Here is an 18,418-nt window from a genome sequence, read left to right on the forward strand (position 1 = left end):
AGGAAAGTTTTAGGAGAAAGATAGTGAGTTCAGTTTTAGAAATTTTGAGTTTAAGATATCTATGGCATATCCAGTTTGAGATGTCTAAGAAACACTTGAAAGTATGTCTAGAGGCCAGCAAAGAGGTTAGGGCCAGATAAGTAGATTTGAGAATCATTAGTATAGAGATGGTAATTGATTTCTTGGGAACTGCCATAATCGGCAAGTGGAATAGACTAGATGAAGAAAAAGGGGGCCCCAAAAGGAGCACAGAGATTGACCAACCAAACAACTAAAACCAGGAATTCCCCACACTGAAGAAAACAAAGACATTTTCCATACTCCATGTAGCTGGCATGTACTGTTCTCTATTTTCAATTCCCTAAATTGAAAGCAGATCACCTGGCTTCTACTTTACAAGTTATCATTTCAATGCCAGACAATGTTTAAGTGAACTAAAAGTTTAGAACTGAAAGTGACTAAAAGATTATTGAGTTCAACCCCATCTAGCCTTCTGGACAGGCTAAAGGATTTATTTGCCCAAGGTCTAGCTAATGGCAAAACCAAAACTACAACTTGGATTTTATATATTCTCAGTAAGTTCCAAGTTAGTATAGAATTGATTATCACAGTTTCAAATAGTAATATCAGGAACAGAAGCAGAAAAAGTTTTAAGAAGGTAAAACAGAGGAGGGGCAGATAATATAAAGAATATTTTGTGAATACACTTTAAGACATACTGAGTTATTTGAGATATGCTGGAAGTAGGCTGACTTTTTCATATGGGAACTTTTATTTTATACATCTTTTTTCAATGAAGAATTTATTTTCTTTCCTTCCAGCCTGCGATTGAAAATAATAATAAAAAAACAAAATCCTTACTATTAGAAATATCTATGCACAGTCAAGCAAATACCCAAATTGGTTATGTAAAAAAAAAGTGTGATTATACAGGCCTGAGTCTGTCACTTAACTATTAGGGGGCAGGTAATATGCTTAATTATTGGTTTTTTTAATATAGTTCTCTGGGGATAAGGAGCATTTATTTATTTATTTGTTGGTTTAAACCCTTACCTTCCACCTTAGAATCAATACTATGTATTAGTTCCAAGTCAGAAGAGTAGTAAGGGCTAGGCAATGGGGGTTAAGGGACTTGCCCAGGGTCACACAGCTGGGAAGTGTCTAAGGTCAGTTTTGAACCCAGGACCTCCCATCTCTAGGCCTGACTCTCAATCCACTGAGCTACCCAGCTGCCCCCTTAATTATTGTTAGACTGGAATCATCATTTATTATTGTGTTGATGAGAATTCTTAAGTTTCTCAAAGCCATTTGTCTGTTCTCCACCAGTTAATGCAAGTCTTCCCGGGTTTCTGAGAAATGATCCCTTTTACTGTTTCTTACTTACATTATATTCATTTGCCATTTTTTGTTCAGTTGTTCCCCATGATGGAAATCACTTTAGTTTCCAGTTCTTTGTTACTAAAAAGAATTCCTATAACCATTTTGGATTTGGCTACTTTAATCGTTGGGGGGTATAGGTCTTTGTGGATATTATCACTAGATGAAAGGGTTTGTGCCTTTTCAAGAGTAAACATTTTTATCCCTTTTCTCCAGTATGATTTATATCACATGGTCTGTTGAGTCTGGATAATAGTGCCTCAAGCCCTTCTCTAAAGCTATATATATTTTAGGGAGATGTAGTTTCTACACCAGCAGAGAATTTCTACCCTTAGATTTCCCCAAACTAATGAACTCACAAGTTAGGAAGCCCCAAATAAAATATATTAAATATTATTCCTATGTATTATTAATATTGCTTAATAAGGGTGATATTCTGATGATTTTTTTTGCCTTTTTTTAACTAAGATATGGTGTGGAACCTCCTGGTTTAATAAAGCTGGAAAAAGAGATTGAACAGGAAGAAACACTTTCAGCCCCTTCTCCTTCTCCTTCTCCTTCATCAACAAAGTCTTCTGGAAAAAAGAGTACAGGAAACTTATTGGATGATGCTGTAAGTAAAGCCTATAAAAATTGGGTCCAAGTTCCTAGTGATTCTGGCAACTATAGATCTAATAATAGTTGATATATTTATGGTAGTATGACTCTGGGTTAGTCAAGCAACCGCTGTGTGCCTCAGTTTCCTTGTCTATAAAGTGTGAGAGTGGGGTTCAGAGGTCTCTAAGATCTCATCTCTCTAAACTAATGATTGTAATATCTTCGACCCTGAAATTGCAAAAACGCTTAAATAAATGCTATTTGGCCATTATGACAGCTTCCTGAGGTTCGTATGAGAATTATTCCTTCCATTTTACAAATAAGGTTAGATACTCAGGCTTAGAGATATTAAGTAACTTTCTCCACAGTCCCATAATTAATAAAAGATTAGGAGTCTGAATGAATGCCTTTCTTGATTTCAAATCCAGAATTTCTTTCACTATCAAAGCCTGATGTCCATTATACATATATACATTCACTTTATATATATATATATATATATATTATACTTATTTATGTAGATAGAAATGTATATCTCATTCCTTATAATTAAATATACCTGATGCTTCTACCCATGACCTAAATTTCATTGAAATCTGAGAAAAGGAATAAAGAAATTCCTATGTCATTACTTCTGTGGATTCCTATTTAATTTGACTATTGTAGACTGGACCATCCAGATATTTAAATTGGGCTACCAATCCTTTAATAGCATTTTTCAAATATATATATACCTATTTCAATATAAACATACAAATTTCTATGCCTTATAACTTGTGAATTTTTAAATCTTGTCTGGATGGGGTTATTTCTGGCAGTAACTCTCTGAAGTAAAGTCAATCATGATTTTCTTTTCCATGGATAGAGAAATATGATGCATGCAATCAAAGAAAGTTAAGAGTGAAGAGGGAATAAAAATACAATGCTTTCCATTAATTCCTCTTTGCCTTGATCCCCATAAAAATTAAGATCTAGAGAATGTTTATATCTGGGTGACCATAACTTCAGATTACATCATTTGGGGATATTCTGATTTGTAAATCTTTTCTGCCTGTTTAAACCTTATATTGTGCATTGTTTTTTGTCAGATATCCTCCACTAAGCTTATGCTCTTCTGTCTTGTTGTACATGAATGTGACCATGGGTTTTTAAAGGATATATATTAGAAGAACATGAGTTTTTACAATACCTTCCAGGTCAGAATGGCTTCAAGTAAATGCATAGGTATGAGTCCAGCGCTTGTCATTTATGGACAAGCCCAGCTAAAATTGGAAAGACTTCATACTATATCTATTATGCCTGGCACTTAACAAATACTTTTTGAATTAGTAATAATAATAATAATAGCTAATATTTATATAACACTTTAAGCCTTGCTAAGTATTTCACAAATATGATCTCATTTGATCCTGACAAAAACTCTGGGAGGTAGGTACTATTTATTAACACCCTCATTTTATAAAGAAACTGAGGTAGACTAAGATTAATTGCCTTGCCCAAGGTCACACAGCTATTAGTTAATTTTCTGAGGTTGTATTTGAACTCAGATCTCTCTTACTTCAGGACCTGCACTCTATCCACTGGGCTACCTATCTCGAATTGACTTAACCAGGTTTGCCATAGGGTAATGAATTCTTCAGCTACTGTTACTATCGAGGATGATCTACTATGTCATAGAAGGATTGTGATGTGCAATTGTTTGGGAGTATCCGATCTGGTACCAAAGCACAGATTAATCCTTAAATTGTTGAGGTATTTTGGTCATATATGCATTCACCCACAGTGATATAATTGACTTCAAATAGAATAAAATAATTATTGTTTATTGATTCCTACCAGCTGTATTATGTAGAATAGTCCAGTGAACACTGAGGCTGAAAGATATTTTGTTTGAAACTTAATTTGGTCAGTCTATGAGGGACACTATAACAGGTTGACTACAGTGATTTAAGTCATTGCAACATTACTTTTCAAACATCATTTTGTGAAATAAAGACTATTATAGTTGTAATAACATAATATACTTACAAATATACATGAAAGCAGTTCATAGAAGGAGCCCACTGAAGAAGACTGTGTGCTTCTAATGAGGCGTTTATATCAACTATTGGCAATCTATATCTCCCTGCCATTAAGTAGGCGAGAGGCAATATCACATAATGGACAAAGAGTTGGCCTTGGAACCAGGAAGATCTCAGTTCATGCCCTACCTTTGCTCCATACTGACTGTATGACTCTTGACAAGTCATTTAAAGTCTTTATTTCCCAGGCAACTTTCTCACACTGTAAATTGAAGAGTATTTATTGATTATCATTGATGATTGGAAAATCCCTCAGAGGAAGTACCCTATGCTGATGAAATAATAGGTCAAGCAAAGGAAAAAAATAGTGGGGTATATTAGGCCTAATTTTTACTTGAAGTATAATTGCTTCCAAAGATTATAAGGGATGGTAATTCCAAGAGCTTTAATTAAACATGCTCTTAATTCTTGATCTACTTTAGAGTCATGGGAAAGAATTATTGATAATTTGATGACAGCCTTCATATTGTCTATACCAGTAGTTCCCAAACTTTTTTTGGCCTTCCACCCCCTTTCCAGAAAAAAAATATTACTTAACGCCCCCTGGAAATTATGAAACTATTTATTGAACTCAGAATAGAATGTAATACAAAAAAAGTGTGGCCATCACTGCTTCCCTGGATCGCTGCAGCACCCACCAGGGGGCAGTAGTACCCACTTTGGGAATCACTGGTCTATACAAAAGAGGAGCTGGACAGTTATGTTGGCCATGGCTAGAATCTTTTTTCTGTAGATGCTGAAGCTACCCAGGAATAACAGAAAGAACAGAAGGAATGATTGCCTGCTAGGATTGGCCATACATAAATTCAAAAGAAAACTAGTCAATCCTCCTCCTTCCCTCATATGACAAGTCATCCTTTGTTATCAACCCTAGAGCTGTTCAATGTATGACTTCCAAGTTTTTCCTTGTAAAAAAAAAACAAAGGAACTATGACATGTTTATCCTAAATACTGTCTAGTTGCTTATGGTGTCATTTCAGTGAGGTCCAGGTCGTTAGCTAGCTATCAATATATTGTCTCACAAAGAGGAATAGTACATCCTAGGCTGCTTCCTGTCCCATCATCTTTGTGTACCTTCACTCAGTATAAGGAAAAATAATTCAACAGCCAGGACAGTCCAAGTGCTGTATTAGGTGCTTTAGGAGATTGTAATTTCTTTATCTTTTGACCTCTTTGAGCTAAGATTGGTAGAACTGGTAAGGATGTTGTTGAGGGGATTCTTGTTTAGTCTTGGATTAGGTAGTCTCTGAGATCCCTTTGAACTCTAAGCTTCTGTATTTCAATGATCTTGAAAACATACACAACTGAGTAGCAGGAGTCATGAGTAAGCAATTGTGAGTAACTCCAAAATTCAACTCTATTGATTAGGGGTGGGAAACAGAAATCAAAATGAATGTTTTTCCAAGTATGTGACAGTGATATCTTTACATAAAGGGCAAAATGTTTTTTTTTTCTTCATCTTAGCTATAAGATAGTGACTGGATAAAGTACAGTGTAGAATCTTAATGAATTCAGTTGGTCTAGAAAAATCAAACAACTATGTCTGCCCTGTCCACCTCCTGTGTCCAAATTACACAGATCAGAGATGTATACCAAACAACAATGCACATCTCTGCTTTCCTTTGGGACTACATGAAAATGTCAATCAGGACAATGGGGAAGGCTTTTGTTTTAATACTTCCAATAAGATGGAACCTGCTACCTCTTGAAGTAGCCTCTTATACTTTGTGATAGCTCTAATGGTTAAGTAGTTTTCCTGATATCAAACGTAAATTTGTTTCTTTTGCAATTTTTACCCACCAGTCCTAGTTCTTTCCTCTGGACCAGAAAAAAAGAAGTCTAATCCCTCTTCTATGTGACAGTCCTCCTTAAAGAGAATTATCATGTTCGTGCTATTACTCATTGCCCACAAGTCTTCTCTTTTCCAGACTAAAATCAGTTCTTTCAACAATTCTTTATAAGGCATGAACTCAAGGCCCTTTACTCTCTTGGTCACTCCCTTCTGTTCACCTTTTAGCTTATCAGTGTTTTCCCTAAGATGTGGCACCCAGAACCAAACTCAATACTGCAGACAGGGCCTGACTAGGGAAAAGTAAAACAGCATTTTTGGCTTCATATTCTTGAATGCTAAGTCTCTCTTCTTGCAGTCTGAGATCAAATTATCTTTCTTGGCTGTTATATCACACCATTCCCTCCATTCAGAAGTGGAATGAAACTAGAGACATCTAAAAGGAGCTATGAAAGCCACTCATTTGACTTAATGCTATATAATGGTCCAAGTTCTTGTATTTTTCTAAAAGACAAATTTCCAAAATTGAAGTCAGCCCAAATAATAGTCATTTTAATCAAAGTGCACTAGTAGATGTTTCTGTATTGTTCTTCACCAATGAAAATACAGCATGCTGCCCTATCTGAAAACTCTTGTGCTTAGCTAAAGTGATGGCACTTGTTTCATGAATGAAATGTTTTATTTCAGAGTCAATGGTGACAGATCAAAAAAAAAAAGAGAGTCACATAAAAGTTACTTATACTTTCAGTGGGAATTACAGATGTCTCCTAGAGAAACTATTCCTTTTGTGATGGATACTCTGCAAGATGTCCATTGGCAATAGAAAATTCATGTGCTGTATTTTAATTAAAATTGGAATGCAAAATGGCCATAGACTGTCTCGTAAGACCTTGTGTGTGCTGAATAAGGTGTATTGGATCTTTTGACTTGGGTAAAATGAGCTGTGTTATTTGCACAAGAACTAGATCTATGTTGAGATATCATGTTTAAGCAAGTGTTCTGTTTTTTAACAAATAGCATCCTGCCAGTGTTGAAACAGCCAATGTGTCCTCATATTTCCTCCTTAGGCCTAGTGAGAGAATAATGAGATTAAATAAATAGATGGTTCTTTTAGGTGGCCAGTTAAAAACACCTCCTTTAGTCTGGATATCAGTGGAGAAGGACAACAGGCATCTATCTAAGAGATTTTATTCATTAGCCCTAAAAATTGTTATTCAGCCTTGAGAGAATAGAAAGAGAAGGCTGAATTCAAACCTTTGCCTTGTCTGGATGGTCAGTCAATGTGATGAATAAAGTTCTTAGAGAGGATTGGTATTCTTCCTCTACCTAAGTAACTTCCTCTTTTTGGGGTAATGATAGATGGTATAATTCAGGATAATTTGGCAACCCTAGACATCCCATTTCATCAGAAACTTGGCCCAAATGTTTGGACAGCAGCCAGAAAGACACCTGCCAAAGCCTATGACAGCAACCTAGCTCATCCAAAGGTAATGTAAGAAGCACATATTTCATTTATCAGATATTTCCTTCCTAACAGCATATTTCCTCTGCCCACAGAATACTCTTGTTCATAGAATCACAGGATATCAAAGTTGGAAGGGACCGCAAAGGTCATCCAGTCCAACCTGTGCCTGAACAGGAATCCTTTCTACAACATTCCTGACAAGTGGTCATCCAGCCTTCACTTGAAGAACTCGTGATGGGCAGCTCATTACCTCATGAGGCAGCTCTTTCCATTTTTTGGACAACTCTAAGTGCTTCCTTATATGAAGCTGAAACGTCTTCTCCACACCTCCCTCCCCTCACTCCTAGTTATGCTTCCTGGGACCAAGCAGAATATGTCTAATCGTTCTTCCATGAAACAATCCTTCACCTATTTTGAAGACAGCTATCATAGTTACCATCTCTTTCCTAGTCTTCTCTTCTCTAGGCTAAACACTAAAAGTTCTTTCAACTATTAATGATTATATATGGTTTCTAGTTTCCTCACTATCTTCTAATTACTTCCTTCTAAATATGCACTAACTTATCAGTGCCCTTCCAAAAATGTGCCCAAAATGAAATATAGAATTCCAAATATTACGTAATCCAGGCAAGGTAGACAAATTCTGCTAGAAGAGGGTTCAATTATTTTCTATTACACTATTTTCTATATCCTAATTTTGTGTAGGTGAAAACTAAGACTTAAAGGGTTAAGAAAACTCTTGGTCGTTAAGTAGTGGAACCAAGATTCACATCCAATTCTTGAAACCCATGTTCTTGACTGCCATGTTACAGTCCCCAAGGCTTTAAAAAAATAGCTATTCAGCCATTCCTCACCTCCCCCCAATACACATCAAGTTCTGCCATCCTAAACATGTTTTGGGTAGGACCTCACTTAATCTTGTCTCATTTCTCCTTCTTGTATTTGGTCTAAATAATCATTCAGCGTTTGGGAGATCTTAATTCTTCCTCATAACATAAAAGTCAAGTCTTCATCTGATCTCTTTCACCAATGAAAGTATCTCTCCTTCAGATAAAAAAGGTTTTCAGTATTGATAAAGTATCTACCTAATAGATTTGTGATATTACTTCCCAAAGATGGATCCTTCAAGGAAATACTTTCCACCCTTGATGATGTTATGCCATAGAAATATTTATGTATTATCTCTGAGTACTGCTCTGAATGAAAGTTCTTTTCCTCACGTCTTCAGTGCACTTATTTATCATCATATAAGTGCTGTCAGAATCCTAATATAAGGATTGTTTAGTTCAGTCTGCTGTGAAGAAACCTGTCTTTTCTTATCTCAGAACTCACAAAACTTGGTCTCCCTCTTTATTAGATATGTCTATTCATCTTCTAAAATGAATATCAGGTCATATTTTTCTTCCTTTATCCTGAAGGACCTTATTCCTGGCAATGACCAGAGTCACTTTCCTTATGTTCATGAAATATAGTAAAAAGCAGTCATAGCTCATATCTTAGCTATCCTGTGATGCACCAGGTTTCTCTTGGTTATGATCTCTCTGGGATTTTGCTCTTGGCAATTTCAATACCTATGAAAAAGTTTGAGTAACTTGGGCAATGTGTTGGGGAATTCAGGAACAAGTATTGGAGGTGACTGCTCCCAATTTTTGCACTATCATCCTTCTTATTTCAAGAATGTATCTGATCTTCCTTCCAAGGCCATGTTTGTGAAGACAATGAATCTGCTCCCTGCCATTCATTACACCACATCTTCCACCTCTCATTTATGCATCCATTCCCTTTCTTCTTTTGGTTATTACTACAGTTCTGTAGTTATGAAGGACCTTTGTCTTGGGGTAGGGAGAGATGTTTGTGAAAAACTTAATTTACACTATGGTTTTGAACAAGTCATGCTATTCCTCTCGGGAACTAATTTTACTTTAGAAGAAATAGGAAAATTTATCAACCAAAGGAATAAATATTTAATAGTAGAATTTCCAACACTTGGTCACTTAGACGGGGCAAGATTTTTGGTCAATCAGGTCATGCTCCTTAAGAGTACAGCTAGTGATGTTTGTCTAGGCTCTTGAGGTCAAGTAGTTTTTTGGGTTAAAACTACCCCCTTTCTCTTAATGATTTGTGCTTTCTCTTCAGAAAAAAAATACTTAAAGAAGAATGTATGAGACAGAGCATGGTATACTTCCAAATTCAATCTAATATGGATCTTATTTATGAAGTTATGAAAGATTCTACTTTCCCTTAAGGCTCATTATTACTCAAACTTCATATGTAGGCATCATTTACTATCTATGCTGGCTTTGCCTCAAATTTAAAATCTAGTTTGAAGGTATAATAATTAAGGACGTATATTATGTAAAAACAGATGAATAAAATGTATGTCTCTCAGTTGCATAAAATACAAAGGTAATAAGTGATAAATTTGGAAATTAAATGGGGGAGCTTTGATGTCTTGGTATAATTATATGGATTCCTATGTGGTTCTAGGCACATTAGAAAGAGCAAGGCTCCTTGGAGGAAATCATAAAGTTCAAAATATTCATGTTTTCTAATTTAAAAACAATAGTTGATTTAACCTTTTCTAATTATGGAAACATTCAAATTCATCTTGAAGGAATTATAGAGAGTAAAATGGTGAAAATGTGAATCTCATCATGACATTTAAAATTTCAAAATATTTGACTTTATGAGCCCAAACACTTTACCCTAAAGGGAGAATGATACTCATAATTCTTTGACTACCATTTTACCACTGTCATTACAATCAGTCATCATTGTCATAATCGTCTTCTTTTTTTGCATCATCATTCAACACACCTCAATTACATATACATTGTATAAAGGACACTGTACTGGGGGATAAGAACGATGACAGCACTGATGTGTTTCAGGATGATTTAATGAAAGACATAAGACCTGAGCTGGGCTTTGAAGGGTAAGATAAGCAGATTGAAGTGGAAGAAGCCATCCCTAGCACAGAAAAGTGGCATGGGCAAAGGCCCAGACGAAGGAATGTGAGTGGTATATTGGGGAAAGAATGAATAAACTCCTTTGGCTTCACCAGAGATTTCAGATAGAGAAGACATTTTTGTTGAATTGAAATAGCAGGATTTTAGTTTTCAGGGATGGGGAGGTGCAAAATGGCAGAGATCCTGGAATGCTGAGACTTTGAATAGTATTCTTATAGTCGGTGGGGAGTCATTGTGGTTTTTGGACCAGAGAGAATGGTATGCTGAAAGTGATGTTTTAATTGGGTATATCTGGCATCAATGTATAAAGTTGGGGTGGGGAAAGACTGGAATCAAGGGGAGCCAGTTTGAAGGTTATATTGCAATATTTCAGAAATCATGTGATAAGGGCCTGATATTATAGTCTTGGCAGTGGCAATGGAAAAGGAAGGATGGATGTAAAATAAATTATACTGGAAGAATGCCCTTGGACAAAACTGTACAAATGTTGTAGCTCTAAAGCATATCTATTCTTCGTAAAGGTACCAATAAATGCCTTCAGGAAATATCATTAGCCTCTAACATTTGTATATTTAGTGCTAAATCTGGTCTACATTTACTTGAATCCTGGTATAAAGTGACTATTTTTGATCAAATGGATGATTGCATATGAACTTGAAAGTGCTATATATAAGTTAGCTATTATTAGTAACAAAGTGAATTGTCTAAATCACAGATATTCCTTGAGAGAGAAAATAATGGGCTGCTCTTATGTTACAGGTGAAACATATTTCAGAAGATCCGCCTTGCAAATGCCCAACCAAGTTCTGTGTGGAGCGTCTCTCACAAGGAAGATACAGAGTTGGAGAAAAGATCCTTTTCATTAGGGTAAAAAAAAGTTTTAATTTTTTACTTGGTTCCTGATTCTACATTGAGAATATTATTGAGTATTTGGGAGGGGACTTAAGGGGTACGGCACTGATTGTTCTCTATCACCTTCTTTTATTTGTATTTGCACATACTTTTCAGAGTAGAGTATTAACAATAGAGTGGAAACTGAAGCCAAGGATATCCATGGATGGTTTTTAAATGAAATACAGAATGAACTTAAACCTCTCTCCCCCAAGGAAAAATAATAATAGAATTCTTCCTTATTCCTACATAGCTTAGGTTCATACCTCAGTTGAGTTCAAGTTCTCAGTTTCTAGTCTATTTGATTTGGGGTTTTAAATTTTTTTCTAGATTATGAGAGCAAATGTTTAATAATTTGGGGATATATAGTGCTGATATAGGTCCACAACTGGAAGACCAATCAGATAGTGATATATTGAGAAGAATTTTCATTTCTTAGGTGAGTTCCTAGGTCAGAAGAGTTCAGTATTGATTATGTAATTAATGTTTTAGATTTGACAGTGAAATAAGTTGGAAATCTTAGTCCATTTCTGAAATTGACATTTTGCCCAGTAGTCTTGGCAGTAACACTAGCCATTCCAGAAGTTATTCTAAATGAATATGTTTCCTATTTTAAGAAGTGGTTCATTAAGTTCAGGTTTCCAAAGCTCCTCTTCATTGCTTCTATGATTGGTTTTGCAGATAATCATAACTTCAGTTTCTTAAAATAGTCTTTCACCTTTTTCTAAAACTGGATTGATTTTTTTAAAGAAAGGAAATTATATTTCACTTTTATTCCTAGAACATCTGCAGTTGATATAATGGATATTTTACATTGTTGCTTAAACTCTAGGCAATGCCAAAAAAAAGCGAGTTCAGAGAATTTTTTCTTCTAAGTTTACTTGGTCATTTAAAAATATTCGCTCTGTTATTACAAAATTTAGTAGAGAATCACATAATTTCAGAATTGTAAGATACTTCAATGGTCATTGAATATTCTTTACAACAGACCTCACAAATAGTTTATCAGTCTTTTAATAGAGATTTCCATTTTTTGGAGAAAATACTACCTCTTGAGGTAGCATCCTATTCCATTTGGGGATTAGTACGATTGCAAGAAAATTTTTCTTTTTGTCAAGCCAACTTATCTTTGAAACTTTCATACATTTTCCTCATTTTCCATTCAATATCAACCAGAACAAATCTAAACTTTTTTTCTTTGTGGCAACCCTTCAAATATTTAAACGCAGCTCTTCTCCAAGTTAAAGATCCCTAATTCCTTCAACCAGTCTTCAAGTTGCATGTATTCAAGATCCTTCTCCGTCCTGGTTGCCCTTCTCTGGACAATGTCTAGTTTATTGATATGCTTCCTATAATGTGGTGTTGAGAATCGTAAACTGAGAACATGCTACTCTAGATATGGCCAAATTAGGGATTATCATTTCCTTATTCCTAGGCGTCCTTCCTCTCTTAAGGCAATCTAAGATTATTCAGCATTCTGGGATGTCATATCATATTTGTGAGTCTTATTGAGTCTGTAGCCTACTCTAACACCTTTAGATCATTTTTTCAAACAGCCTGTTTGTTTAGTCATGTTTTTCACATCTAGTACTTGTGAAGTGGTCCTTTTAAAGCTAAACAAGACTACATATCCCTTCATATTCCATATTGACCCTATATTCTTGCCAAAGGTCTTATTTAATCCTAATTCTGGAATCCACTTTTAGATATTTATCTCAGCTTTATGTCATTGAATAATATGATGAGCATTCCATTTATATACTTTTATCAAAGTAATTGTAAAAAGCAGAACATGGAGAATAAATTGCTGAAACTAGAGATTTATTCTAAGTGGACAGTCACTACTCTTTGGTTTTGATCATTCAAACACTCCATTACGCTGTTAACCTAGCTTATTCTTTCCATGATTTTAACAAGAATAACATGAATGATTGTCTAATTCTTTGCAAAAATCTAAGTAAACTTCTATCCGTAACATTTCTAGACACTTCTAGTTTAATAACTCTATCCTAATAAAAATGGGGAGAGGGTCTAAAGTCATCTTGCTAGGACCTATTCTTGATGAAGTTATGCTAGATTTTTGCAACCCCCACTTCCATTTCTAGATAATTCCTAATCATTCTTTTAATAATATGTTCTAAATTTTGCCAGGAATCAAAATCAGACTCACTGGACCATAGTTTTCCTATTCTATTCTCTTCAATTAAAGAATGATATTTTTCTTTCTCCAATTTTATAGTACCTCTCCTATGTTCTATGATCTGCCAATTATCACTGAATTACTCAGCATTCATATATTCAAGTTCTTTTGGGATCTGAGAAAATATCATTTATCTGGGCCAAGTGATTTGAGATCATCAAAGGCAACTTGACCCTCTCTTCCTAACTTTATTTTAGTAATTCCATTTTGTTATTTGGGCATCAACTTCTAGTAGTCATTTTGATTTTGTGCTTCACGGTCTATAGGTCAATCTCCTTGGCAGAAGAAGCAGCAAAACAACAGTATAATAGTTCTGTCTTATCTTTTGACCCTCAGTTATCATTGTTCAGTCCTTTATGAGCAAAGGTCTTATGTCTTTGAGTTTCCTCTCTAAAATTTGATTTTTAAATTTTCATTTTTGTTATCCTTAGCTTTCTTTACTAGCCTTTAAGGCCATCTTCAACTTTAACAATCCTAATCTTTTGCTTACAGCACCATGACATCCTTTGATATTTATCTTTTATTATCTATCCTTGTTTCCATCTTTACATATTAAAAAAAATCAAAGCTGTTTGGCATTTTGCCTCTGCTTCCATACATATCAGTCTCTTTAGACAATTTATCCTTTTGATCTTTGTCAGAATTTTTTTTGTGTTTTCATCAGAAATTCATCTTTTGGAGCCTCTCATCCTTTCTAGGGTGACTTCCCCTATATAATCTTAGCACATGACATCATCTCCATACTTCCTCTGGACCTAAAAATCTTGGGTACATATAAACTATGCCTGGTTTCCTTTCCTTTTCCAGCACAATCTCTAAGATGGAATGGTTGTGTCTCCATAATTTCCATCTTATTCATCCTAAGTGCCAGTCTGATTTATTCTTAAAATTTCTCATCTATTTCTTCATTCTGTACAGGTTGTCTATAATATTCCATAATTACTTCCTCACTCTTATTTCTGGGTTTTGTTGATTTTCATCAAAACTCTCCTCACTGTTTCCTCTATCTGGTTCCTGCATTTTCTCATGTGAATGTCTTTTTATTATATAACATGAATTTCCTTTCCCTTTTGACTATCCTCTATCTTTTGAGGAGTGCCTAATCTGTCTCCCCTCCCCTCCCTGCCCAGGATCATATTCCAGGCATGGGGCTTATACCAAATTTCAGTAAATCTGAGGTCAGAAGTACCATCTTGTATGAAAATCTTGACTTTGCCTTGTTTAGTACTCAAATTTTGTGCATTAGATAGAGACTTTTGAGACAATGGATATTACTAGTGACTCTTTTTAAAAATAATGTCTTTAATAATAATAATAATAATAATATTAATAATAATAATTTTATCTAGCACTTTTATGCCAGCCACTATTCCAAACACTTAACCATTACAATCTCATTTGATTCTCACTATGTCCCTGTGAGGTAGCGGTTATTATTGTTATTTATATCTTATAAATGAAAAAAATGAAATAAACAATAATTTTCACTTGTTTTCTTGCTTTTTCTAATTCTATATTTCTGTCTGTTCCTATATCTGTGTTTGTCCCCTGTCTCTATGTTTCTATCTCTTTCTCTCTCTCTCTCTCTCTCTCTCTCTGGGTATGCATGTGTTTCTTTATTTCTACTTATCTCTGTCAGCACAGCTCTTTTACACAGCTAGAAAATGAAACTAGCTTTGGATTTTGTTCTTCCTGATTCCAGACCCAATGGTCTATTCTACTTTGCCACCTTGCTGCTCTATAATAATAACAATTTACTGTTAACTTCTGAGTAATACTTTCATAAAACTGTGGTTTCTTAAATTTATGTATTCTTTGATTTTCATTACTTTTCCTATTCATCTTCCATTGTATCTATAGGTATTCTCTGTGGTGTCTAACTTGGTGGATATACACAGATATGTTTCTTGCTATCACTCCACATCCTTTTCCAATTTAAAGCTTCTTAATCCATTGAATTCAAGGAGAAACAGTTATTAAAAACCTCATTCTTGCCCTTAGTGTTTTCAGAGTCTTGCCCAGATTTGGTACTGGTGCTTTTTAGATTCCTATTAGAAGTATTATTTGTGCCTATTTGAATCACTATGTGAGCAATAATTGTCTGATTGGATGAGTATTGAATACAGTCTCCAGAAAATTTTCAGACTTTCCTGCTGTTATTGTATCAACAGAGCACTGCTTCAGGACTTCTTAGCATGGAATCACTAACCACAACTAATCTCTTTTCCAGAATGTTTCTGAATAACTGGCACTCCAAAGCACCAAGGATCTTTGTCATCATCCTTTGGAGATTAAATAGCTTCTTCTTTTTAAATATCCAACTCTTCCCTCTTTCCCAAAGAAAATTTTGTTGGTTTTTCTGAGTCCAAGTATTCAGTGAGTCTTTTTCTTCCCCCTTTCTTTTCTAGGGGACATTCTTCCATCCAGCAATCTTCTGATCCAAAAGAAAATTTCCCCAAACATCTCCTTGGATCCTTTTTTCTTCTTATATTTCATGTTGGAGCCTTCCTTCAGTTTTTGTTTTGTTTTGAAGGGATACGTAATTCTATTTGATGTTTTCAAGAGAAGTGCTATCTTTCAAGCTCCTTTACCTTCTCTTTTAGGAAGTAGATCAACCTGTTATTTTAGCATAGATAGGAGTCCTTCAGCCTTGGCAGAGAGAGAAATATCACAGGATCTTGAAAGTTCATTGTAAAATTCTTCCTTCCCTCCATACTTGCTAAAAGTGAGACCCTAAGACCTCCTAAGTTCAAACTTGAGGCTCCTTCATAATTATAAAGCCATCCAATTCCTATTCTTTACCTTCTCCCAAATGAATTCTCACAGCAGCCAACAATCACAATGTGAGTTATTATGATTTATGTTTTAAAATTATATTCCATAATGAAAAATAAAATAGAATGTCAATTTTTCAGTTTTCCAGTTTTTAGAGTGGTTTTTCTTCTTCTTCTTTAGACATTTATGTATGTATCCTTTCTTTGTGGGGGAGGAACAAGATTTCCAAACCTCTCATTTGATGTAAGAAACTATTGAATTAGTAAACCTCTTCTACCAGTGTAGATAGCTAATATCTATAGTTGATAGACTGGAGAAGAACCAATGGTTTAGAAAATTTAAGTGACTTTCCCAGGATCACATAGTTAATATATAGCAGTAGTGAGATTTGAACTCTGATTTTTCCTGACTCAGAGTAATTCTCTACTTATCAGAGCAAGCTTCAGCTCTTTCTATTTCTCTTTTATCATGAAATTATACGTTAACAAAATATCAATTAATATAGGATTTATGTATAGGTCTAAACCTAAGTAGCAATATTTTGAACACATATCACCAGACAGTCATTTCTTCCCTTTAAAGGACAAGTAATTACCATTTTTTAAAACTTTAATCTATTTTCATAATATTGAGTGATGGAAAATAATTGCTTTCCAAAATGTATTATGTTGGATCACTTACGAAATTCCAGGTTAAAATTATGGTTAAATGTGCACATAAATATCTGTTTCCCATCATCTTCTTAAAATTCTACCTAAAATCCTATTATAAATATTATTTTAATGCTTCATTAACTGAACTGTATCATTGGTCTAGGGATTATATTGCCTTTTACTATAAGTTCTAGCATTCTAGAGTTCTATCGTGTGACACATCATTGATACTAGGAGCCAAAAAATGCTGTGAGGCATTAAAATAGTTATTTAAAAAAAATAAAAGCTAGTCATAATTGATAACAAATGCAGAAAATTAGCTGTTTGCAACTTTCAAATTTGGGATAGTGGAAAAAAGTATTGGCAAGTAGGGGGATAGAGCATATAGAATGCTGGGCATGGAGGCAAGAAGACTGAAATTTGAATCCTGCCTCAGAAACTTAGTGCCTGTGTTTCGCTGGGCAAGTTATTAAATATCACAGACTACGCTGTTTCTTCTGTATAATGGGGATAATAACAGTACTTACCTCACAGGGTCATTGTGAGAATCAAAGGAGATAATATATACAATACACTTTGCAAATCTTAAAGTGATATTTCAGTGCTAGCTACTATTATTGCTGTTGTTATGTTTATTATTGTCATTGTTAAATTGATATTTTTAGGGATAAAAGCCTAAAGTTTGAATCTTAGCTTTATTGTTTGCACTCTTGAAAAAATCACTTAACCTTTTTCCTTGGGTCATAAAATGAGAGAATTTGACTTAAATAACTCTAATATTACTTCTATCTATAAATCTATGATCTAGCTGTAATCTAAGAGCTATTCTTTACAAATATACCCCACTTTATGCAATATTACAGGATTTCTGGAAAGTCATCATCGTCTTCCATTATGTATATATACATTGTCATTTTTTGCATTGGTTTACCGGGTGATTTCAAGAGATGTTGGAACTTTATTTATAGTTATTACTTAATTGACAGTGACCATTAATTCTTCCTCTGGCCTCTAAGACTTAACTTTAGTTATTATGGTTCTGTAAATAAACACATGAATGAACTAGAATCCCTTTAAAATTCCTTTTCATGAATTTCTTCATAAAGAGCATAAGATTAAAAATTAATATCCAAATACTCCAAGTATTATATTTAATAAGATTTATTAATAATAACTAACATAAAAAGAGAGCTAACTCAGCCACGGTTGCGAGAGATGAGAGTGAGAGGGCGGGCTTACAGCAAACTTATTAATATTATGTAAGGATGCTCTGTGCATGAAGGGAGAAGGATTCTGGGAGATGAAGTCCAAGGGTTCAAGATTTTCTAATCACACGAGAGAAAAAATATTGTTGTAATACAAATTACTAGACCCTAATAAGTTCGAGATTTTATAGACTGGTACATTTTTAGCTGGGCATATGATTATGGCTTTATACATATATGTATGTGCATATACGTACGTGTACATGTAATTTAGCATGATGTGTGTCAATATGCAGATTTTCCCAATGACACGAATCTTCATATGTGTAAAAATTGTTTATCAATAAAACTCAATATAGCCTTGACTATTTTAGAGGACTATTTAGAAGAGCCATCTTTTTTTTATTTTTTCAACC

General features: G+C 34.5%; 1 protein-coding gene across 1 annotated transcript in view; it reads left to right on the top strand.

Moving 5' to 3' along the window:
* GAS2 (growth arrest specific 2) overlaps positions 1–18,418 on the top strand; it is a 154,932-nt gene that overhangs the window by 77,186 nt on the left and 59,328 nt on the right. Inside the window, exons 4-5 of the mRNA XM_044681839.1 lie at positions 1,846–1,990; positions 11,038–11,145. Of these exons, the coding sequence (XP_044537774.1) occupies positions 1,846–1,990; positions 11,038–11,145 (253 nt within the window). The remainder of the gene's footprint in view (positions 1–1,845; positions 1,991–11,037; positions 11,146–18,418) is intronic.

Source organism: Gracilinanus agilis, chromosome 6 (assembly GCF_016433145.1).
Source record: "Gracilinanus agilis isolate LMUSP501 chromosome 6, AgileGrace, whole genome shotgun sequence".
Lineage (NCBI taxonomy): Eukaryota > Metazoa > Chordata > Mammalia > Didelphimorphia > Didelphidae > Gracilinanus > Gracilinanus agilis.